The following is a 25,961-nucleotide window of genomic DNA, read 5'->3' as shown; positions in this document are numbered from 1 at the left end:
ACTGCAGCTGCTTTCTGGTTTGAGGCACTGGAAGACTCGCTCCAGACGAAGACCTCATGTGAGGAAATTATGGATAGAATTAAGGCTCTAAAGCTAGCTAATTCTTTTATCACTGACGCCGCTTTCCAAATAGCTAAGTTAGCCCCAAAAAATTCAGGTTTCGCCATTTTGGCGCGTAGGGCGCTATGGCTAAAGTCCTGGTCGGCCGATGTGTCGTCTAAATCAAAGCTTTTGAACATCCCTTTCAAAGGAAAGACCCTCTTCGGGCCTGAATTGAAAGAGATTTTTTCAGAAATCACTGGGGGTAAGGGCCATGCCCTCCCTCAGGACAAGTCCTTTAAGACAAAGAACAAAGCTAATTTTCGTTCCTTTCGTAATTTCAGCAGCGGCCCCGCTTCATCCTCTCCGGCTGCAAAGCAAGAGGGTAACGCTTCACAGCCCAAGGCAACCTGGAAACCTTACCAGGGCTGGAATAAGGGTAAACAGGCCAAAAAGCCTGCAGCTGCCACCAAGACAGCATGAAGGGGTAGCCCCGATCCGGGACCAGATCTAGCAGGGGGCAGACTCTCTCTCTTCGCTCAGGCCTGGGCAAGAGACATACACGATCCTTGGGCCTTAGAGATTGTATCCCAGGGATATCTTCTAGAATTCAAGGACTCCCCGCCAAGAGGAAGGTTACACATTTCTCGTCTGTCTTCAGACCAGACAAAGAAAGAGGCGTTCTTACGCTGTGTAAAAGACCTACATACAATGGGAGTGATCCACCCAGTTCCAATCGTGGAACAAGGGCTGGGTTTTTACTCAAACCTGTTTGTAGTTACCAAAAAAGAGGGAACTTTCAGACCCATCCTGGATCTAAAAATTCTAAACAAATTCCTCAGAGTCCCATCATTCAAAATGGAGACTATTCGGACAATATTGCCAATGATCCAGGAAGGTCAATATATGACTACCGTGGATCTAAAGGATGCATACCTGCACATTCCTATCCACAAAGATCATCACCAGTTTCTCAGGTTCGCTTTTCTTGACAAGCATTACAAGTTTGTGGCTCTACCCTTCGGCTTAGCCACTGCTCCCAGAATTTTCACAAAGGTGCTAGGTTCCCTCCTGGCGGTGCTAAGACCGCAGGGCATAGCAGTGGCGCCTTACCTAGACGACATCTTAATCCAGGTGTCGTCTTTCCAAACAGCCAAGTCTCACACGGAGATTGTTTTGGCCTTTCTGAGGTCTCATGGGTGGAAGGTGAACATCAAAAAGAGTTCTTTCTCCTCTCACAAGGGTTCCCTTCCTAGGGACTCTAAAAGACTCGGTAGAAATGAAAATATTTCTGACGGAGGTCAGAAAGTTAAAACTCTTAACCACTTGCCGAGCCCTTTTTTCCATTCCCCGGCCATCTGTAGCTCAGTGCATGGAGACAATCGGATTAATGGTAGCAGCAATGGACATAGTCCCTTTTGCTCGGATACACCTCAGACCACTGCAACTATGCATGCTCAAACAGTGGAATGGGGATTATGCAGATTTGTCTCCTCAAATTCAGTTGGACCAGGAGACCAGAGATTCTTTTCTCTGGTGGTTGTCTCAGGATCACCTGTCTCAGGGAATATGTTTCCGCAGACCAGAGTGGATCATTGTAACGACCGACGCCAGTCTGTTAGGCTGGGGTGCGGTCTGGGACTCCCTGAAAGCTCAGGGCTTATGGTCTCGGGAAGAAACGCTTCTCCCGATAAACATTCTAGAACTGAGGGCGATATTCAACGCTCTTCAGGCATGGCCACAACTAGCTGCGGCCAAATTCATCAGATTTCAGTCGGACAACATCACGACGGTAGCTTACGTCAATCATCACGGGGGAACAAAGAGTTCCCTAGCAATGACGGAAGTAACCAAAATAATCAGGTGGGCGGAGGATCACTCCTGCCATCTCTCAGCTATTCACATCCCAGGAGTAGACAACTGGGAGGCGGATTTTTTAAGTCGTCAGACTTTTCACCCGGGGGAGTGTGAACTCCACCCGGAGGTATTTGCCCAGCTGACTCGGCTATGGGGCACTCCAGAGTTGGATCTGATGGCGTCCCGTCAGAACACCAAACTTCCTCTCTACGGGTCCAGGTCCCGGGACCCCAAGGCGGTATTGATAGATGCTCTAGCAGCGCCTTGGTCCTTCAATCTGGCTTATGTTTTTCCACTGTTTCCCCTTCTCCCTCGTCTGGTCGCCAAAATCAAGCAGGAGAAGGCTTCAGTGTTTCTGATAGCGCCTGCGTGGCCACGCAGGACTTGGTATGCAGACCTAGTGGACATGTCATCTGTCCCACCATGGACACTGCCAATGAGGCAGGATCTTCTAATACAGGGTCCGTTCAAGCATCCAAATCGAATTTCTCTGCGTCTGACTGCTTGGAGATTGAACGCTTAATTCTATCAAAGCGTGGTTTCTCTGAGTCAGTTATAGATACTCTGATTCAGGCTAGAAAGCCTGTCACCAGGAAAATCTACCATAAGATATGGCGGAAATATCTTTGTTGGTGTGAATCCAAGGGTTACTCATGGAGTAAGATTAGGATTCCCAGGATATTGTCTTTCCTCCAAGAAGGATTGGAGAAAGGATTGTCAGCTAGTTCCTTAAAAGGACAGATATCTGCTCTGTCTATTCTTTTACACAAGCGTCTGGCAGAGGTACCAGACGTTCAAGCATTTGCTCAGGCTTTAGTCAGAATCAAGCCTGTCTATAAACCTGTGGCTCCGCCATGGAGTCTAAATCTAGTTCTTTCAGTTCTTCAAGGGAACCTTTACGTTCCATAGATATTAAATTGTTATCTTGGAAAGTTTTGTTTTTGGTAGCTATCTCTTCTGCTCGAAGAGTCTCAGAATTATCTGCCTTACAGTGTGATTCACCTTACTTGGTGTTCCACGCAGATAAGGTAGTTTTGCGTACCAAACCTGGTTTTCTTCCTAAAGTTGTCTCTAACAAGAATATTAACCAGGAAATAGTTGTTCCTTCTCTGTGTCCTAATCCTTCTTTGAAGAAGGAACGTCTGTTACGCAATCTTGATGTAGTTTGTGCTTTGAAGTTCTATTTACAAGCAACTAAGGATTTCAGACAAACATCTTCTTTGTTTGTTATCTATTCTGGTAAGAGGAGAGGTCAGAAAGCGACTGCTACCTCTCTATTCCCTTTGGCTGAAAAGCATCATCCGTTTGGCTTATGAGACTGCTGGCCAGCTGCCTCCTGAAACTATTACTGTTCATTCTACCAGAGCAGTGGCTTCCACATGGGCTTTTAAAAACGAGGCTTCTGTTGAACAGATTTGCAAGGCAGCGACTTGGTCTTCACTGCATACTTTTTCAAACTTTTACAAATTCGATGAATCCGTGGACTGGATACACCTTGCAAGAGAAAACAGAATTTATGCTTACCTGATAAATTACTTTCTCTTGCGGTGTATCCAGTCCACGGCCCGCCCTGGCATTTAAGTCAGGAATTTTTTTTTTTTGTTTAAACTACAGTCACCACTGCACCCTATGGTTTCTCCTTTTTCTTCCTAACCTTTGGTCGAATGACTGGGGGGTGGAGCTAGAGGGGGAGCTATATGCACAGCTCTGCTGTGTGCTCTCTTTGCCACTTCCTGTAGGGAAGGAGAATATCCCACAAGTAAGGATGAATCCGTGGACTGGATACACCGCAAGAGAAAGTAATTTATCAGGTAAGCATAAATTCTGTTTTTTGCCGTGCGTGCTTTCGGCTGTACACAGATGTGCTGTTCTGTGTTTGAGAAACCCTGTCCTACATGAATTAGACTAACTTATGGAGCCATTTGTAATTAGGAATGCCATAGGAAAATATCTCATGAACCGTTTCTTTGTATGAAAAGTTATGTACAGTGTAAAACAAACATCTACTTACCCTAAATGAAATAGCAGATTTTGTTGGTGTAAGTGCAGAGATGAAGGCAGATCACGAGCCCTTTTTCACCTTTAAAGGGACAGTGTTCTGTGAAATTAGTTTCTCTTTTTAATGGGTTTCTAATAACTTGTTGTTCCAGCTGCACAGTATAAATTATATGAACCATTGCATGTTTAGGTTTGTTTTTGTATATTAAATAGCTGTTTTTGTTCATTTGAAACGACTCAAACGGTCTGGAGTTGCCAGGAGAGGAGCCATCATGATCTTATGTTTTTCTCTTCACCCCCCCCCCCCACACCCTCCTTTTTTTTTTTTTTTTTTTTAAATGTTTTAAACTTCACAAGTAGACAGTTCAGTAAACCGACTAGAATCATTGTTTTTATGTGCTGGTAAAATGTGTAGGTATGACTGCTCTTTAAAGTGAAGGTAAAGTTTTACCTACTAGTAAACAGTAACAAAGTCTTCATAGTTCAAATATTAAGATCGCTAACTTTTTTTTTTACAATTCCTTATTTAATTGCAAAATAATATTGTGCGTTTTTAACATACCGTTATGTTAAAAACTCCTCCCCACATCCATTTCCTGATCTTAGTGACAGTGACGTATAGAGCGGTCCCACCCGCTCTATACGTGTCTCAAAAGAGCGTTCAGGAGGATCCAAATGATCTGCGCATGCGCACAGCATTGTCTACTAAGCAATGTGCATGCGGTAATCTTCTACAGCAAAAACAAAGGCTAAACGCCTGCGCAGATCATCCCTTAGGTGGATAACGTAATTTGACGGCCGCCTAACGGCCAGAATTTCAATAAGCAGAAATAAAAACGTGACCTGCAGAGAGAGAAAAAAAATTGACGGGTTGAATTTTCTACTCAAAAGCAAGGAAGTTTACAGCTATAAAACTCACTTTATACTTAGAATTAGAAAAAAACATGAATTAAAGTACTATTTATTTTGGGTAAAAAGTATAATTAGCTAATGTAATCGGGAAAACTTTACCTTCACTTTTAAACAGGAAACCTCAAAGTGATTTTCTACTTGTTTTCATAAGATCTGCTGAAGGCTCAAATAAAGATTTCTTTCATGTAATTGGCAAGAGTCCATGAGCTAGTGACGTATGGGATATACATTCCTACCAGGAGGGGCAAAGTTTCCCAAACCTCAAAATGCCTATAAATACACCCCTCACCACACCCACAATTCAGTTTTACAAACTTTGCCTCCCATGGAGGTGGTGAAGTAAGTTTGTGCTAGATTTCTACGTTGATATGCTCTTTGCAGCATGCTGAAGCCCGGTTTTCCTCTCGGAGTGCAGTGAATGTCAGAGGGATGAGAAGAGAGTATTGCCTATTTGAATACCATGGTCTTCCTCTAGGGGATCTATTTCATAGGTTCTCTGTTATCGGTCGTAGAGATTTCTTCTCCTACCTCCCTTTTCAGATTGACGATATACTCTTAAATACCATTACCTCTACTAATTCTCGTTTCAGTACTGGTTTGGCTATCTACTATATGTAGATGAGTGTCTTAGGGTAAGTATTATTTTATTCATGACACTCTAAGCCAGAGCTTTCCAAACTTTTCATGTTGGTGACACACTTTGTAGACCTACATCATTTCGCGACACAGTAATTCAGTTGTACTAGCAAAAAGGATGTATGAGGTTGATGGGATGAACACAGTTTCGGAATATTTGGTGTAATATTAGATAAAGACACTCATATTTCATCATCAAGCATTTTTAAGCTTCCACTTCCTATCCATATATCAAGAGCAGGAGCAGCAATGCACTACTGGGAGCTAGCTGCAAAAAATTCCAATGACTTCTGACTTCAGCTCAGCATTTAAGCTGCCACCCTCAGAGCTCTGTGAGTCCGACTGACTACTGCCTGCGCTGCAAACACACTGCTGTCCCACTCACTGGCTACAATTGCAGTCACGAGCCAATTAAGGAGACTACACGTGCAGTCAGGAGCCAATGTGCCGCCAAATCAGACAATGGTAATAGTTTCAGTTCCCACTGAGCTGTGCCAATTGGTTAAGATGATCTGTGACCCACTAGGTATCAATCACGTGTCAACCATGTGATATGCGTAGCAGGCAGGTGGAAAGTCAGAAACCAAAAAAAAAATAAAAAAAATTACATTTAAAAAAATTTGTACTGAAGCAGGGACACACCTACACACTGATGCCGACACACTAGTGTGTCCCGACACACAGTTTGGAAAGCACTGCTCTAAGCTATGGTTGGGCACTTTATATGTAAAGTTCTAAATATATGTGTTTAAACTTATATTTGCCATGATTCAGGATAATCAGTATTCCTTCTTTCAGACTGTCCGTTACATTTTTTTTGGGAAAATGCATATGAATTTATATTTTTCTTACCTTTAAAAATTTTCAATTGATTTTTTTTTTCTAAATTGCGGGCTGTTAGGCTCGCGGGGCAGAAAATGCTTCAATTTATTGCGTCATTTTTGGCGCAAGACTTTTTTTAGCGCAAAAATTTCGTCATTTCCGGCGTCATAGTTGACGTCGGAAGTTTTCATGTGGTTGCGTCATTTTTGACGTATGTGTGTTGTGGACGTTTTTGGCGCCAAAAAATGTGGGCGTTATTCTTGGCGCCAAAAATGTGGGCGTCATACGTGGCGCCAGTTTTTTTTCACATTATTTCAGTCTCACTTTTTAGTTGCTTCTGGTTTCTAGAGGCTTGTTTTGTTTTGCATTTTTTCCCATTCCTGAAACTGTCATTTAAGGAATTTGATAATTTTGCTTTATATGTTGTTTTTTCTATTACATATTGCAAGATGTCACTACCTGACCCTGGATAATAATCTACTTCTGGAAAGACGCTGCCTGATGTCGGTTCTACCAAAGCTAAGTGCATTTGTTGTAAACTTTTGGTAACTGTTCCTCCGGCTGTAGTTTGTGTTAGTTGTCATGATAAACTATCAAACGCAGATATTATTTCCATTAGTAATAATCCATTACCTGTTGTTGTTCCTTCAACATCTAATGTTCAGGATGTTCCTGTTAATGTAAGAGAATTTGTTTCTAATTCTTTTCGGAAGGCTCTGTCTGTTATTCCTCCTTCTAGTAAATGTAAAAGGTCTTTTAAAACTTCTCATATTTCAGATGAATTTTTAAATGACCGCCATCATTCTGACTTCTCTATTTCTGACGAGGATCTATCTGGTTCAGAAGATTCTGCCTCAGATATTGACACTGATAAATCTTCATATTTGTTTAAGATGGAGTTTACTTGTTCTTTACTTAAAGAAGTGTTGATTGCATTTGATATGGAGGAGTCTAGTCCTCTTGATATTAAAACTAATAAGCGTTTAAATTCAGTTTCTCCAACATAGGTGTGTCCGGTCCACGGCGTCATCCTTACTTGTGGGATATTCTCTTCCCCAACAGGAAATGGCAAAGAGCCCAGCAAAGCTGGTCACATGATCCCTCCTAGGCTCCGCCTTCCCCAGTCATTCTCTTTGCCGTTGTACAGGCAACATCTCCACGGAGATGGCTTAGAGTTTTTTAGTGTTTAACTGTAGTTTTTATTATTCAATCAAGAGTTTGTTATTTTGAAATAGTGCTGGTATGTACTATTTACTCTGAAACAGAAAAGAGATGAAGATTTCTGTTTGTAAGAGGAAAATGATTTTAGCAACCGTTACTAAAATCGATGGCTGTTTCCACACAGGACTGTTGAGAGGAATTAACTTCAGTTGGGGGAACAGTGAGCAGACTTTTGCTGCTTGAGGTATGACACATTCTAACAAGACGATGTAATGCTGGAAGCTGTCATTTTCCCTATGGGATCCGGTAAGCCATTTTTATTACAGACAGAAAAAAAGGGCTTCACAAGGGCTTTTTAAGACTGTAGACATTTTCTGGGCTAAATCGATTTATATATAAACATATTTTATACTCCATAGCCTTGAGGAATTATTTTAATCTTGGGAATTTTGTAAAATAACCGGCAGGCACTGTATTGGACACCTTATTCTCTAGGGGCTTTCCCTAATCATAGGCAGAGTCTCATTTTCGCGCCTGTATTGCGCACTTGTTTTTGAGAAGCATGACATGCAGATGCATGTGTGAGGAGCTCTGATACATAGAAAAGACTTTCTGAAGGCGTCATTTGGTATCGTATTCCCCTTTGGGCTTGGTTGGGTCTCAGCAAAGCAGATACCAGGGACTGTAAAGGGGTTAAATATAAAAACGGCTCCGGTTCCGTTATTTTAAGGGTTAAAGCTTCCAAATTTGGTGTGCAATACTTTTAAGGCTTTAAGACACTGTGGTGAAATTTTGGTGAATTTTGAACAATTCCTTCATACTTTTTCGCAATTGCAGTAATAAAGTGTGTTCAGTTTAAAATTTTAAAGTGACAGTAACGGTTTTATTTTAAAACGTTTTTTGTACTTTGTTATCAAGTTTATGCCTGTTTAACATGTCTGAACTACCAGATAGACTGTGTTCTGAATGTGGGGAAGCCAAGGTTCCTTCTCATTTAAATAGATGTGATTTATGTGACACAAAATTTAGAGAAAATGATGCCCAAGATGATTCCTCAAGTGAGGGGAGTAAGCATGGTACTGCATCATCCCCTCCTTCGTCTACACCAGTCTTGCCCACACAGGAGGCCCCTAGTACATCTAGCGCGCCAATACTCCTTACTATGCAACAATTAACGGCTGTAATGGATAATTCTATCAAAAACATTTTAGCCAAAATGCCCACTTATCAGCGAAAGCGCGACTGCTCTGTTTTAGAAAATACTGAAGAGCATGAGGACGCTGATGATATTGTTTCTGAAGGGCCCCTACACCAGTCTGAGGGGGCCAGGGAGGTTTTGTCTGAGGGAGAAATTTCAGATTCAGGGAAAATTTCTCAACAAGCTGAACCTGATGTGATTACATTTAAATTTAAGTTGGAACATCTCCGCGCTCTGCTTAAGGAGGTGTTATCCACTCTGGATGATTGTGAGAATTTGGTCATTCCAGAGAAACTATGTAAAATGGACAAGTTCCTAGAGGTCCCGGGGCCCCCCGATGTTTTTCCTATACCCAAGCGGGTGGCGGACATTGTAAATAAAGAATGGGAAAGGCCCGGTATACCTTTCGTCCCTCCCCCCATATTTAAAAAATTGTTTCCTATGATCGACCCCAGAAAGGACTTATGGCAGACAGTCCCCAAGGTCGAGGGGGCGGTTTCTACTCTAAACAAACGCACCACTATACCCATAGAAGATAGCTGTGCTTTCAAAGATCCTATGGATAAAAAATTAGAAGGTTTGCTTAAAAAGATGTTTGTTCAGCAAGGTTACCTTCTACAGCCAATTTCATGCATTGTCCCTGTCACTACAGCCGCGTGTTTCTGGTTCGATGAGCTAGAAAAGGCGATCATTAATAATTCTTCTTCTTATGAGGAGATTATGGACAGAATTCGTGCTCTCAAATTGGCTAATTCTTTCACCCTAGACGCCACTTTGCAATTGGCTAGGTTAGCGGCGAAAAATTCTGGGTTTGCTATTGTGGCGCGCAGAGCGCTTTGGTTAAAATCTTGGTCAGCGGATGCGTCTTCCAAGAACAAATTGCTTAACATTCCTTTCAAGGGGAAAACACTGTTTGGCCCTGACTTGAAAGAGATTATCTCTGATATCACTGGGGGCAAGGGCCACGCCCTTCCTCAGGATAGGTCTTTCAAGGCCAAAAATAAACCTAATTTTCGTCCCTTTCGCAGAAACGGACCAGCCCCAAGTGCTACGTCCTCTAAGCAGGAGGGTAATACTTCTCAAGCCAAACCAGCCTGGAGACCAATGCAAGGCTGGAACAAAGGAAAGCAGGCCAAGAAACCTGCCACTGCTACCAAGACAGCATGAGATGTTGGCCCCCGATCCGGGACCGGATCTGGTGGGGGGCAGACTCTCTCTCTTCGCTCAGGCTTGGGCAAGAGATGTTCTGGATCCTTGGGCGCTAGAAATAGTCTCCCAAGGTTATCTTCTGGAATTCAAGGGGCTTCCCCCAAGGGGGAGGTTCCACAGGTCTCAATTGTGTTCAGACCAATCTTAGATCTCAAGATCCTAAACAAGTTTCTCAAGGTTCCATCGTTCAAAATGGAAACCATTCGAACAATTCTTCCTTCCATCCAGGAAGATCAATTCATGACCACGGTGGATTTAAAGGATGCGTATCTACATATTCCTATCCACAAGGAACATCATCGGTTCCTAAGGTTCGCATTCCTGGACAAGCATTACCAGTTTGTGGCACTTCCGTTCGGATTAGCCACTGCTCCAAGGATTTTCACAAAGGTACTAGGGTCCCTTCTAGCGGTACTAAGACCAAGGGGCATTGCAGTAGTACCTTACTTGGACGACATTCTGATTCAAGCGTCGTCCCTTCCTCAAGCAAAGGCTCACACGGACATTGTCCTGGCCTTTCTCAGATCTCACCGATGGAAAGTGAACGTAGAAAAGAGTTCTCTATCTCCGTCAACAAGGGTTCCCTTCCTGGGAACAATAATAGACTCCTTAGAAATGAGGATTTTTCTGACAGAGGCCAGAAAAACAAAACTTCTGAACTCTTGTCAAATGCTTCATTCTGTTCCTCTTCCTTCCATAGCGCAGTGCATGGAAGTAATAGGTTTGATGGTAGCGGCAATGGACATAGTTCCTTTTGCGCGCATTCATCTAAGACCATTACAACTGTGCATGCTCAGTCAGTGGAATGGGGACTATACAGACTTGTCTCCGACGATACAAGTAAATCAGAGGACCAGAGATTCACTCCGTTGGTGGCTGTCCCTGGACAACCTGTCACAGGGGATGAGCTTCCGCAGACCAGAGTGGGTCATTGTCACGACCGACGCCAGTCTGGTGGGCTGGGGCGCGGTCTGGGGACCCCTGAAAGCTCAGGGTCTTTGGTCTCGGGAAGAATCTCTTCTACCGATAAATATTCTGGAACTGAGAGCGATATTCAATGCTCTCAAGGCTTGGCCTCAGCTAGCAAAGGCCAAGTTCATACGGTTTCAATCAGACAACATGACAACTGTTGCGTACATCAACCATCAGGGGGGAACAAGGAGTTCCCTGGCGATGGAAGAAGTGACCAAAATCATTCAATGGGCGGAGACTCACTCCTGCCACTTGTCTGCAATCCACATCCCAGGAGTGGAAAATTGGGAAGCGGATTTTCTGAGTCGTCAGACATTTCATCCGGGGGAGTGGGAACTCCATCCGGAAATCTTTGCCCAAATTACTCAACTGTGGGGCATTCCAGACATGGATCTGATGGCCTCTCGTCAGAACTTCAAGGTTCCTTGCTACGGGTCCAGATCCAGGGATCCCAAGGCGACTCTAGTAGATGCACTAGTAGCACCTTGGACCTTCAAACTAGCTTATGTATTCCCGCCGTTTCCTCTCATCCCCAGGCTGGTAGCCAGGATCAATCAGGAGAGGGCATCGGTGATCTTGATAGCTCCTGCGTGGCCACGCAGGACTTGGTATGCAGACCTGGTGAATATGTCATCGGCTCCACCATGGAAGCTACCTTTGAGACGAGACCTTCTTGTTCAAGGTCCGTTCGAACATCCGAATCTGGTCTCACTCCAACTGACTGCTTGGAGATTGAACGCTTGATCTTATCAAAGCGAGGATTCTCAGATTCTGTCATTGATACTCTTGTTCAGGCCAGAAAGCCTGTAACTAGAAAAATTTACCACAAAATATGGAAAAAATATATCTGTTGGTGTGAATCTAAAGGATTCCCTTGGGACAAGGTAAAAATTCCTAAGATTCTATCCTTTCTTCAAGAAGGTTTAGAGAAAGGATTATCTGCTAGTTCCTTGAAGGGACAGATTTCTGCCTTGTCTGTGTTACTTCACAAAAAGCTGGCAGCTGTGCCAGATGTTCAAGCCTTTGTTCAGGCTCTGGTTAGAATCAAGCCTGTTTACAAACCTTTGACTCCTCCTTGGAGTCTCAATTTAGTTCTTTCAGTTCTTCAGGGGGTTCCGTTTGAACCCTTACATTCCGTTGATATTAAGTTATTATCTTGGAAAGTTTTGTTTTTGGTTGCAATTTCTTCTGCTAGAAGAGTTTCAGAATTATCTGCTCTGCAGTGTTCTCCTCCTTATCTGGTGTTCCATGCAGATAAGGTGGTTTTACGTACTAAACCTGGTTTTCTTCCGAAAGTTGTTTCTAACAAAAACATTAACCAGGAGATAGTCGTGCCTTCTTTGTGTCCGAATCCAGTTTCAAAGAAGGAACGTTTGTTGCACAATTTGGATGTTGTTCGTGCTCTTAAATTCTATTTAGATGCTACAAAGGATTTTAGACAAACATCTTCCTTGTTTGTTGTTTATTCTGGTAAAAGGAGAGGTCAAAAAGCAACTTCTACCTCTCTCTCTTTTTGGATTAAAAGCATCATCAGATTGGCTTACGAGACTGCCGGACGGCAGCCTCCTGACAGAATCGCAGCTCATTCCACTAGGGCTGTGGCTTCCACATGGGCCTTCAAGAACGAGGCTTCTGTTGATCAGATATGTAAGGCAGCGACTTGGTCTTCACTGCACACTTTTACTAAATTTTACAAGTTTGATACTTTTGCTTCTTCTGAGGCTATTTTTGGGAGAAAGGTTTTGCAAGCCGTGGTGCCTTCCATCTAGGTGACCTGATTTTCTCCCTCCCTTCATCCGTGTCCTAAAGCTTTGGTATTGGTTCCCACAAGTAAGGATGATGCCGTGGACCGGACACACCTATGTTGGAGAAAACAGAATTTATGTTTACCTGATAAATTACTTTCTCCAACGGTGTGTCCGGTCCACGGCCCGCCCTGGTTTTTTAATCAGGTCTGATAATTTATTTTCTTTAACTACAGTCACCACGGTATCATATGGTTTCTCCTATGCAAATATTCCTCCTTTACGTCGGTCGAATGACTGGGGAAGGGGAGCCTAGGAGGGATCATGTGACCAGCTTTGCTGGGCTCTTTGCCATTTCCTGTTGGGGAGGAGAATATCCCACAAGTAAGGATGACGCCGTGGACCGGACACACCGTTGGAGAAAGTAATTTATCAGGTAAACATAAATTCTGTTTTCTAGGGAATGGAATAGTCTGGGTACTTTATTTACTCCTTCTCCAAGGTTTAAGAAATTGTACCCTTTGCCATCTGATTAGAGTTTTGGGAAAAAATCCCCAAAGTTGATGGGGCTATCTCTACTCTTGCTAAACGTACTACTATTCCTACGGCAGATAGTACTTCTTTTATGGATCCTTTAGATAGGAAGCTTGAATCCTTTCTAAGGAAGGCTTATTTATGTTCAGGTAATCTTCTCAGACCTGCTATTTCTTTGGCTGATGTTGCTGCAGCTTCCACCTTCTGGTTGGAGGCTTTAGCGCAACAAGTGTCAGACCATAATGCTTATAGCATTGTTAAACTTCTTCAGCATGCTAATAACTTTGTTTGTGATGCCATTTTTGATATCATTAGAATTGATGTCAGGTATATGTCTTTAGCTATTTAAGCTAGAAGAGCTTTATGGCTTAAGTCTTGGAATGCAGATATGACTTCCAAGTCAACGTTGCTTTCTCTTTCTTTCCAAGGTAATAAATTATTTGGTTCACAGTTGGATTCAATAATTTCAACTGTTACTGGGGGGAAGGGAGCCTTTTTGCCTCAGGACAAAAAAATCTAAAGGTAAATATAGGGCTGCTAATTGTTTTCGTTCCTTTCGTCAGAATAAGGAACAAAAGCCTGACCCTTCCCCTAAAGGAACAGTTTCCGTTTGGAAACCTTCTCCAGTCTGGAATAAATTCAAGCCTTTTAGAAAGTCAAAACCAGCTCCCAATTCCGCATGAAGGTGCGGCCCTCACTCCAGCACAGCTGGTAGGGGGCAGATTAGGATTTTTCAAAGATGTTTGGATCAATTCGATTCAAAGTCTTTGGATTCAGAACATTGTTTCACAAGGGTACAGAATAGGTTTCAAGGTAAGACCGCCTGTGAGAAGATTTTTTCTCTCACGCATTCCAGTAAACCCAGTAAAGGCTCAGGCGTTTCTGAAATGTGTTTCAGACCTAGAATCGGCTGGGTTAATTGTGCCAGTTCCAGTTCTGGAACGGGGTCTGGGGTTTTACTCAAATCTGTTCATTGTACCAAAGAAGGAGAATTCCTTCAGACCAGTTCTGGATCTAAAAATATTGAATCGTTATGTAAGGATAGCAACATTCAAAATGGTGACTATAAGGACTATTCTGCCTTTTGTTCAGCAAGGGCATTATATGTCTACAATAGACTTACAGGATGCATATCTTCATATTCCAATCCATCCAGATCACTATCAGTTTCTGAGATTCTCTTTTCTAGACAAGCATTACCAGTTTGTTGCTCTTCCATTTGGCCTAGCAACAGCTCCAAGGATCTTTTCAAAGGTTCTCGGTGCCCTTCTCTCTGTAATCCGAGAACAGGGTATTGCGGTATTTCCTTATTTGGACGATATCTTGGTACTTGCTCAGTCTTTACATTCTGCAGAATCTCATACAAATCAACTTGTGTTGTTTCTTCAAAGACATGGTTGGAGGATCAATTTACTAAAGAGTTCCTTGATTCCTCAGACAAGGGTAACCTTTTTGGGTTTCCAAATAGATTCAGTGTCCATGACTTTGTCTCTAACAGAAAAGAGACGTCTGAAATTGGTTTCAGCTTGTCGAAACCTTCAGTCTCAATCATTCCCTTCGGTAGCTTTGTGCATGGAAATTCTAGGTATCATGACTGCTGCATCGGATGCGATCCCTTTTGCTCGTTTTCACATGAGACCTCTCCAGCTTTTTATGCTGAACCAATGGGGCAGGGATTATACAAAGATATCACAATTAATATCCTTGAATCCTAATGTTCGATCTTCTCTGACTTGGTGGTTGGATCACCATTGTTTAATTTAAGGGGCCTCTTTTGTTCGTCCAACCTGGACTGTAATCTCAACAGATGCGAGTCTTTCAGGTTGGGGAGCTGTATGGGGATCTCTGACAGCGCAGGGGGTTTGGGAATCTCAGGAGGCGAGATTACCAATCAACATTTTGGAACTCCGTGCGATTTTCAGAGCTCTTCAGTTCTGGTCTCTTCTGAAGAGAGAATCGTTTATTTGTTTTCAGACAGACAATGTCACAACCGTGGCGTATGTCAAGCACCAAGGTGGGACTCATAGTCCTCAGGCTATGAAAGAAGTATCTCGGATACTTGTATGGGCAGAATCCAGCTCCTGTCTAATTTCTGCGGTTCACATCCCAGGTATAGACAATTGGGAAGCGGATTATCTCAGTTGCCAGACGTTACATCCGGGCGAATGGTCTCTTCACCCAGAGGTATTTCTTCAGATTGTTCAAATCTGGGGACTTCCAGAAATAGATCTGATGGCTTCTCATCTAAACAAGAAACTTCCCAGGTATCTGTCCAGATCCAGGGATCCTAAGGCGGAAGCGGTGGACGCGTTGTCACTTCCTTGGAATTATCAACCTGCTTATATCTTTCTGCCTCTAGTTCTTCTTCCAAAAGTGATTTCCAAAATCCTAATGGAGCGTTTGTTTGTACTGCTGGTGGCTCCAGCATGGCCACACAGGTTTTGGTTTGCGGATCTCGTTCGGATGGCCAGTTGCCAACCTTGGACATTCCGTTAAGGCCAGACCTTCTATCTCAAGGCCCATTTTTCCATCAGGATCTCAAATCATTAAATTTGAAGGTATGGAGATTGAACGCTTAATACTTAGTCATAGAGGTTTCTCTGATTCGGTGATTAATACTATGTTACAGGCTCGTAAATCTGTGTCTAGGAAGATTTATTACCGAGTTTGGAAGACTTACATTTCTTGGTGTTCTTCTCATAAATTCTCTTGGCATTCTTTTAGAATTCCTAGAATTTTACAGTTTCTTCAGGATGGTTTGGAAAAAGGTTTGTCTGCAGGTTCCTTGAAAAGACAAATCTCTGCTCTTTCTGTACTTTTTCACAGAAAGATTGCTAATCATCCTGATATTCATTGTTTTGTACAGGCTTTGGTTCGTATTAAGCCTGTCATTAAGTCAATTTCTCCTCCTTGGAGTCTTAATTTGGTTCTGAGGGCTTTACAGGCTCCTCCGTTTGAACCTATGCATTCTCTGGATATTAAACTTTCTTGGAAAGTTTTATTCCTTTTGGCCATCTCTTCTGCTAGATGAGTTTCTGAGTTATCTGCTCTTTCTTGTGAGTCTCCTTTTCTGATTTTTCATCAGGATAAGGCGGTGTTGCGGACTTCATTTAATTTTTGACCTAAAGTTGTGAATTCTAACAACATTAGTAGAGAAATTGTTGTTCCTTCTTTGTGTCCTAATCCTAAGAATTCTCTGGAGAGATCTTTACATTATTTGGATGTAGTAAGAGCTTTGAAATATTATGTTGAAGCTACTAAAGATTTCAGAAAGACTTCTAGTCTATTTGTTATCTTTTCTGGTTTTAGGAAAGGTCAGAAGGCTTCTGCTATTTCTTTGGCGTCTTGGTTAAAGTCTTTGATTCATCATGCTTATGTGGAGTCGGGTAAATCCCCGCCTCAAAGGATTACGGCTCATTCTACTAGGTCAGTTTCTACTTCCTGGGCTTTTAGGAATGAAGCTTCTGTTGATCAGATTTGCAAAGCAGCAACTTGGTCTTCTTTGCATACTTTTACTAAATTCTACCATTTTGATGTTTTTTCTTCTTCTGAAGCAGTTTTTGGTAGAAAAGTACTTCAGGCAGCTGTTTCAGTTTGATTCTTCTGCTTATAATTTCAGTTTTTTTTCATTATAAAATTAAAACTTTTTGATTTGGGTTGTGGATTATTTTTTCAGCGGAATTGACTATCTTTATTTTATCCCTCCCTCTCTAGTGACTCTTGCGTGGAAGTTCCACATCTTGGGTATCTGCTATCCCATACTTCACTAGCTCATGGACTCTTGCCAATTACATGAAAGAAAACATAATTTATGTAAGAACTTACCTGATAAATTCATTTGTTTCATATTGGCAAGAGTCCATGAGGCCCACCCTTTTTGTGGTGGTTATGATTTTTTTGTATAAAGCACAATTATTCCAATATCTTGTTTGATGCTTTCGCTCCTTTCTTATCACCCCACTTCTTGGCTATTCGTTAAACTGAATTGTGGGTGTGGTGAAGGGTGTAATTTATAGGCATTTTGAGGTTTAGGAAACTTTGCCCCTCTTGGTAGGAATGTATATCCCATACGTCACTAGCTCATGGACTCTTGCCAATATGAAAGAAATGAATTTATCAGGTAAGTTCTTACATAAATTATGTTTTTCTTCTTGAACGGGAAGAGTCCACAGCTGCATTCATTACTTTTGGGAATTCAGAACCTGGCCACTAGGAGGAGGCAAAGACACCCCAGCCAAAAGCTTAAATACCTTCCCCACTTTCCTCATCCCCCAGTCATTCTTTGCCTTTCATCACAGGAGGTTGGCAGAGAAGTGTCGGAAGATTTTTATATAGTCTCTTATTGAGGGTTGTACTCTTCGAAATGGGACTGGAGTTTTAAGTAATCCTGTCAGCCTCTCAGTGAGAGCATAGATGAATGTTAGATTCCGGAGATGCAGGGAGAGTCTTTCTGTGAAACCATCCCGACTCATGTTAACAACTCTTTAGCAATCAGCGTTGACGAGTTTCGCTGCCTGCTTTCTTCTCTCAAGTCCATGTCAGATTCTGTCTGCTCATGTGCAGTGTTACTTGGAGTTGTGGTTAGATGGGAACATAACGGCCTTTTCTTGTCAGGATCCGCAGCCCTTGTAGGCCTTGGTGCGCTTTTCTATGGCCTGCACGGTGCACCTTGGGACGAGGCGTGGTCACAGTTCTGTGCTCCACTTCCGTGTTCCTGATCGCGTGGCGATGGAGAGAGTTTGTTTTGCTAGTTGTCTGGGTCTCAGGAGGTGGTGAGTGCCCCAGCCATTGGTGGTGTAAGGTGCCATTTTTTTATTTTTCTGTCCATAATTTCTATATACCAAGTTATGGAGGATTCTAACTTTTTGGAGATGGATGTCTCTGATTCAGATTCTACTTTTATGAAATGGCCCGGGTAATCCATGCCCATCAGTTATGTTCCGAATGCCGCTCTAGAATGCTCTTTTCTCCCAATACAGAGAACTTAGAGTCCGCCAAGCCATCCGCCACTGGGGATCCCATATCCCTTGCGGCGCGTCCCCTAGAACCTTCTTTGAATGCGCAAGCAGGTTTCCCTTATGCCGTTACCCCTTCTCTGGAAGTTGCCTTGTTTCCTCCAGAGGTTATGGCACGGTTCTGCATGGCCATATCTATGGCCCTGGCGCATTTACATCTTCCAGAGGAGGTGTTTCTGAGATACTGTCCATGTTATGCTAACCGGGGCTTGTCAGATGTGGGATTGCCTGGGTCAGATCAGCCATCTGGGGAAGTGGTCTTCTCTGAAGCTTAAGAGGCCCAACCCTCGGGGTCGGGGTCGTCAGTTGCCCCGGCGCAGGTAAGTTTTGCTTTTCGTTATAGACTGGTGCGCCTTCGTGTCCTGCTACGGCATGTTTTGGCTGTGCTGGAGGATCCCAGTACTAATAGGTTAATGGATCCTCGGTCTTCTGTTCCAGACAGCAAGCTGGGTTTGACGTGTGGGGATGAAGTTAATCTCCTGGTTGTCTTCAATTTTTTTCCTTTCTTTTTTGGGTATCTTATTCCAGTTCTGAGCTTTGGAAGAATCGGGTCTCTGATTGGCTGGCCATTGGTGTACCCATTCTTCTTGAGCGTTCACCTACGGGTGCTTCCCTGCTTTTAGTTGAACTGGTAGGATGTATTTCTCCGTTGGTAAATATTTCTTCTCTGGAATTTGATACTAGCGATTTTGTGGTCGCTTGGGCACTTCCGCGGAAGTCGCATGTTAAGGTGTTAGTACATTCTTATGTCTTAGATCCTTTTATCGAGTCCTCATGGGGTCTCCAAATTTTCTGTGGCCTGGTTCATTTTGGAGTGCCCTATGTAGCAGGCTGGTCCTGATAGGGCACTATTTCTGTTTCTTTCGGTCTATATCATCCACGTGTTGTGGGGGTAACTGGCTGACCTGGCTGGGTGGTGAGTTGCTCTCTCGGATGGGGAGTTTATTATCTTGGTGTCTCTTCAGATCGAATCTTTGCTTTTTGTTAAGAGTTTTTGTGAAGTGAACCTCCCATGAGTTCCATAAATTTTTAGAGGCTCTGCCCATGCAGGGCTAAAACATGGTAGAGGAAGCCTTCGTTCCCAAACGTCAGGCTGGCTCTCGTTCTGCCTTTGGCTGGGGCTTTAGAGGATTGTACTGTTACTGTCCTGTCCCTCGTGGGTGGGGGTCCAAAGCGGATTCTTCTAGGGATCAATCTGGGCGATTTTCCCTCGTCTTCTGTTTTGAGGTTCTCCTCTTGGAATCGGTTTTCCTTGACGAAGGTCTCTCTTCCTTCGGGATGAGGTTGATGGGCCTTTTTGTCCCCTTCCTTGGGGTTGGCTTCGGGTCATCTGTTTCTGGAGGTTAAATCCTTTTGGTTATGCTACTTCCGGGATCTCGTCTACTCCCATATTTGTTGGGAGATTTACAGATTTGATTGTCCCCCCTTTTTCCTGTGTCGCTCCTGCTTAGGCGTTTGTGGGTTTTCTACCGCCAGGGGCTAGGATATATGCTCCTTCTTCAATCCTCGAGCTGTAGGGGTGTCAGGGACGTGGAAATTGGGGATTTTTGTTATTTTCTCGTCCCAGTTTCTAAGGGAGATGTGGCATAGTGGTTAGCTCCACCGCGCCTGAAGCAGGAGGTTGTGGGCTTGAGCCCAGGTAAAGCTCCTGTTTTCTCATCCGTCTTGTTATTCTGGTGACAGCTAGCATGCCTAAACAGTTTCTGTTTTCTCATCTGTTACTTAGTCTTTGGACTTAGTGAAAATTGTCCCTGTCACAGATATCAGACGGCTAAGGCTACCTCCCACACCCCTACAACCTCACCCCTGTTGTTTCTCAGTGGTTTTGGGCTCCTCAGAGCAACCACCATCTCTGGAGACTGTTTGATTTATGTTGGCATGTTTTTGTGTTCATAGAAGAGTTGGTTTATGACCAGGAAAACCCTCCTAGGCTGGCCGGGCTCCTGGAACTCCCGGTCGGCCGCCTCACAATGGACACCCGCCTAACCCCTCTCAGGCTGGCCAGGCTCCTGGAACTCTCGGTCGGCCACAGGACAGCAAGAAACCTGCTAACTTTACCCCACGTCGCTCCAGCAACCATGTGCCCCAGAGCTCCGCTCTTTTGGGGATTAGTAGCCCCTAGGGAGAACAAGAGGTGGGGTAATTACCGGAGGGGAGCTCCTTTGGGAACTGGGGGTTTTGGACACCCCTAACCCCATAACTTCAATGGACTGTAACTCCGGTCCCCAGTAACGAATCCGTGCCGCCGCTCCACCGGGATCACCCGAAACTGCCACCCCTAAGTATTGGGATTATGTGAGACTCTGGCTCCTATGGAGGTGCAGGGCTGTCTTGAGGGGCGGGAATGGCGGGAAAATAGTGGGATTGTCCAGGGTCTTATCAAGATGAACTGTCTGTATAAAAGGAGTGTATGCTTTCAATAAAATCAGTTCCTGTGTAACCTGAATGCTAGTGTGTCTAGTTATTTGGGTGAGCTCCAGCTAAAATCACTATCCTGAGCTACATAGCAGCCTGTTACAGGCAGAGGAAGGACACGCTGGAAGAGCTACCTTGTCTGGGTAGCTGGAGTCTGCCACAGGGTGGGACCCTGAGTACTGGTGCTGTCGGGCATCAGGGGTGTCTACAGGTTGTGGTCACTTGCCAGCTACATAGCTGCAGTCGGCAGGGAGGAAGCAGGACCCCTTTTGGCGGAGCTACCCAGTCGGGGTAGCTGGGGGTATCCGTCACAGTCCCTAGAGCCTTAAGGCCTTAGAGTGGTTGCGTGGCTTCACCATTGCCTATCACCCTTATGTTGGGAGTTGTATCACCGCTGTGGGTGTCCTAAGCTCTCTGTGTATAGGACATTTAGTAATAGTTCAGTGTCCAAGGTGTCTTGGAGGTGACTGCATCGCCTGAGTTGTAAATTCTACTCCGGATGGTGTAACCTAGTGGTTCCTCAGGGGTTATTACATATTTAAGCCGGCTCCAAGTTTTCGGGTACCCTGGTTTGTTTTTCCTATCTTTGACTGGAATTCTGGTGGTCTGTATCCAGATCCCTTAGGACTGATTTGGGACGGCCCCGTTTCCTGGTTCTGGGACGTCTTCTGTTCCCACGGGCATATTTTTTCTCTCTTGCAGAGAGATTTAGAGTTCTTACTGGGCCGGGCTTAGTAGCTGGAAGGTTTTTCTTTCGGTAATGTCCTTTTGAGCTTGTCTAAGGCTTTACGCTTCAGCCCCGCTGTAGTAGCCTGATGGTTATTTTAGCTGTCTGAGTGGAAGGTTTGCGTTTGAAACCAACTGCAGACATTTGCACCTTGATTGTGTGCTAGCAAGCTGTTAAGTTCTGGTTTCGCTTTCCCTCCCTTTGGGGGTGACTTTGATATTCTATAGTTTCCTCCTGGTGCTTGGAATTAGTTTTTCTTCCTCTGTTTAGTGGGGTTGTTTCCCCTGCCTTGCGTGTGGGATGTCGGTGTGAAGGGATGGATTTCTTGTGCCATGCCTTTCCTGTAGTTCCAGTAGAGGGTATCCTTTTGGGAGTGCCCTTTGTCTTCAGGAAGGGGGCTGTGTCTGGGTTTTGGGACCCGAGCTCTTTGGGGGGGGGGGCTGGATCCCTCCCTTTTTCCTTCCTGCAGGTCCTGACGATTCGGGGTAAATTTAATCCCTAAGTTTTTCGGACATTATCAGTCACTTTTGTGCCTGGTCCGTTGCCGGAGCGAAAGTCATGGATTAGTCTGATCTGTTGATCTTAGCTGCGTATCAAAGTTATTAAGAACCCTCTTAAGGGAGAGGCTTTGCGGTGGATCCCTCCTCAGGAGTTAGTTTGCTCTACTGGGTTCTGGGTTCGGTTGCTTCTTTCATGCACTGTTTCAGAGTAGTTCTTCTGAAGAAGGTCCTGTGCAGTTTCATAGTTAGGGTGGCGACCTGTGGTCGCTAAGTCCTTATTTGTAGCAGGACGACTATGGCTTGAAGGAGCATATTTAGATATCTGATGCTATTTTTTTCAGCGGCTCCTGGGGACGGTTTGTCTTTCGGTTGCTCTATTCTGGGTGCGAGTGAGCGCTCTGTGTAGGGGAGGTTTTTTTTTCTCCTAAGGCTTTACAAGTTCTCCCTTTGCTTTGCTGGGTCGGCAGGGTCTTTTCATAGGTGCCCTGTTTCGTCCTGGTTCACTCTCTTGGAGTTCCTTTTCTTCGTCTTAGTCCCTTTGGGTTCTGAGGGTCCTTTCAGACTCTTTACGGGAGTGTCTTCCCCGCTGGATTCCCCTATCTTTTGATCGGGGGGGGTGTGTTTAATTTTGTGGGCTGCGTGCCTGCGAGACTTCGTCTCCTCAGAGGTTTTTGGCTTGGTCAAGTCTAATAACCTGAGCGGTCTCTAGCAAGGGCCTTGCTGGTTTTAACTGTTGGGCAGTTATCTTTGTCTTTTTTTTCCCCCTTTTTGTCCTTTGGCTTCTAGTCAAGCAGTTTTTTCTGTCAGGAGTTTTGGGTTTTAGGCTGTGGTGCCCTCAGAAGGGGCCACCTTTTGTACTAGTCCGTTTTGCATTCAGTGTCCTCTACAGGGAGTGCAGAATTATTAGGCAAGTTGTATTTTTGAGGATTAATTTTATTATTGAACAACAACCATGTTCTCAATGAACCCAAAAAACTCATTAATATCAAAGCTGAATATTTTTGGAAGTAGGTTTTAGTTTGTTTTTAGTTTTAGCTATTTTAGGGGGATATCTGTGTGTGCAGGTGACTATTACTGTGCATAATTATTAGGCAACTTAACAAAAAACAAATATATACCCATTTCAATTATTTATTTTTACCAGTGAAACCAATATAACATCTCAACATTCACAAATATACATTTCTGACATTCAAAAACAAAACAAAAACAAATCAGTGACCAATATAGCCACCTTTCTTTGCAAGGACACTCAAAAGCCTGCCATCCATGGATTCTGTCAGTGTTTTGATCTGTTCACCATCAACATTGCGTGCAGCAGCAACCACAGCCTCCCAGACACTGTTCAGAGAGGTGTACTGTTTTCCCTCCTTGTAAATCTCACATTTGATGATGGACCACAGGTTCTCAATGGGGTTCAGATCAGGTGAACAAGGAGGCCATGTCATTAGATTTTCTTCTTTTATACCCTTTCTTGCCAGCCACGCTGTGGAGTACTTGGACGCGTGTGATGGAGCATTGTCCTGCATGAAAATAATGTTTTTCTTGAAGGATGCAGACTTCTTCCTGTACCACTGCTTGAAGAAGGTGTCTTCCAGAAACTGGCAGTAGGACTGGGAGTTGAGCTTGACTCCATCCTCAACCCGAAAAGGCCCCACAAGCTCATCTTTGATGATACCAGCCCAAACCAGTACTCCACCTCCACCTTGCTGGCGTCTGAGTCGGACTGGAGCTCTCTGCCCTTTACCAATCCAGCCACGGGCCCATCCATCTGGCCCATCAAGACTCACTCTCATTTCATCAGTCCATAAAACCTTAGAAAAATCAGTCTTGAGATATTTCTTGGCCCAGTCTTGACGTTTCAGCTTGTGTGTCTTGTTCAGTGGTGGTCGTCTTTCAGCCTTTCTTACCTTGGCCATGTCTCTGAGTATTGCACACCTTGTGCTTTTGGGCACTCCAGTGATGTTGCAGCTCTGAAATATGGCCAAACTGGTGGCAAGTGGCATCTTGGCAGCTGCACGCTTGACTTTTCTCAGTTCATGGGCAGTTATTTTGCGCCTTGGTTTTTCCACACGCTTCTTGCGACCCTGTTGACTATTTTGAATGAAACGCTTGATTGTTCGATGATCACGCTTCAGAAGCTTTGCAATTTTAAGAGTGCTGCATCCCTCTGCAAGATATCTCACTATTTTTTACTTTTCTGAGCCTGTCAAGTCCTTCTTTTGACCCATTTTGCCAAAGGAAAGGAAGTTGCCTAATAATTATGCACACCTGATATAGGGTGTTGATGTCATTAGACCACACCCCTTCTCATTACAGAGATGCACATCACCTAAAATGCTTAATTGGTAGTAGGCTTTCGAGCCTATACAGCTTGGAGTAAGACAACATGCATAAAGAGGATGATGTGGTCAAAATACTCATTTGCCTAATAATTATGCACTCCCTGTATAGCTTGGGTATTGTTTTCCCAAAAGTAATGAAAGCAGCTGTGGACTCTTCCTGTTTTAAGAAGAAAAACTTAAATTATGTTTACCTGATAATTTTCTTTTCTTCAAAATGGGAGTCCACAGCTCCCCGTCTGCATTGTTCATAAGGGGCGGCCAGATTTTTGGTTGTTCTGGCACCTTTTTCACCCTGATGTTTCTCCTACTGTTGCTTGTTCCTTTCCAGAATGACTTGGGGATGAGGGAAGTGGGTGAGGTATTTAAGCTTTTGGCTGGGGTGTGTTTGCCTCCTTCTGTTGGCCAGGTTCTGAATTCCCAAAAGTAATGAATGCAGCTGTGGACTCTTCCCGTCAGAAGAAAAGAAAATTATCAGGTAAGCATAATTTAAATTGTTTATGTATACATAGTAAATGCAAGTGCACATCTATCGTTTAATAGAATTGCTGCTTTACAGGTAGTGCATTCGCTTCATAACCTTCAGGTGGAGATGATGGGGAAGTGTAAAAAAATATGAGATGCACATGCTCTGTTTTAAATATGGATTAAATGGCAGCCATGCTTTTATATCCATTACAAAAATGGCAGCATAAGATTGTTGGAAAAGGTAACCAATTTGCCTTTATATGTTTCAGACATGACTTCCTCTGGGACACACGTGGATTCCAAAGCGGAGCTGACAGCACTGCTGGAGCAATGGGAGAGTGGGCATGGTAGCGGGCAGGACATGATGCCTACATTAACCAGGTGAGTTTGTGCCAGCACAGGAATTCATATTAGCTTTTCCATAACCCCCAACCATTGTATTTTCTTGGCAGCTAGAACAATTATGGGTCTGAAGCTAACAGAATGAGATAAATCACTGGTCCTGCTAGAGACAGGTTTTATTATTAGATTTGTGGTGTGATGCAGCAACTTTACAAAATCATTGCCATTTGACTTGACTATTTTTAAAATTGATTATTCAGCCAGGCTGGGGCAGATCCATAGCCCAATGTCAGGAGGGGCAATGCACACGCACACATGTATATAGAAACACGCACACACGTATATACAAACAAGCACAGGTTTTATTATTAGATTTGTGGTGTTGTGCAGCAGCTATGCAAAATCATTGCCTTTTGACTTGACTCACTATTTTTAAAATTGATTGGACAGCCAGGCTGGGGCGGATCCAGAGCTCAATGTCAGGAGGGGTAATGCACACATATATACAAACACGTATATACAAAAACATACACACACGTATATACAAAAACGCACACGCGTATACACACACACACCTGTATACAAACACGCACACGCGCCTATATACAAACACGCACACACGTATATACAAACACGTATATACAAAAATGCACACGCGTATATACACACACGCCTATATACAAACAGGCGCACACACGCGCCTATATACAAACGCGCACACACGCGCCTATATACAAACACACATGCCTATATACAAACAGGCACACACACATGTATATACAAACACGCACACACGTATATACACATATATAAAACGCACACACATGCACATACACCCACAAATACATGCACACGTATATACATACACACACATATTTCTTTCTAATGACATGGTGAGTCCACAGATCATTTCTAATTACTATTGGGAATATCACTCCTGGCCAGCAGGAGGAGGCAAAGGGCACCACAGAATAGCTTTTAAATATCACCTCCCTTCCCTCCAACCCCAGTCATTCTCTTTGCCTACGTTAAGAGCAAGGAGGTGGTAAACTTTAGGTGTCTAGAAGAA

The 25,961-nt window shown here is 43.7% G+C and overlaps 1 protein-coding gene across 1 annotated transcript in view; it reads left to right on the top strand.

The window, feature by feature from the left end:
• The window catches only part of DCAF1 (DDB1 and CUL4 associated factor 1), a 638,093-nt gene that overhangs the window by 65,115 nt on the left and 547,017 nt on the right, over positions 1–25,961 (top strand). Inside the window, exon 2 of the mRNA XM_053721062.1 lies at positions 24,820–24,931. Within this exon, the coding sequence (XP_053577037.1) occupies positions 24,822–24,931 (110 nt within the window). The 5' untranslated portion in view covers positions 24,820–24,821. The remainder of the gene's footprint in view (positions 1–24,819; positions 24,932–25,961) is intronic.

The sequence above is a fragment of the Bombina bombina genome, chromosome 7 (assembly GCF_027579735.1).
Source record: "Bombina bombina isolate aBomBom1 chromosome 7, aBomBom1.pri, whole genome shotgun sequence".
NCBI classification, from domain to species: Eukaryota; Metazoa; Chordata; class Amphibia; order Anura; family Bombinatoridae; genus Bombina; species Bombina bombina.
Note: the sequence above shows the minus strand (reverse complement) of the source record. Positions and strands in the feature narration are given on the sequence as shown.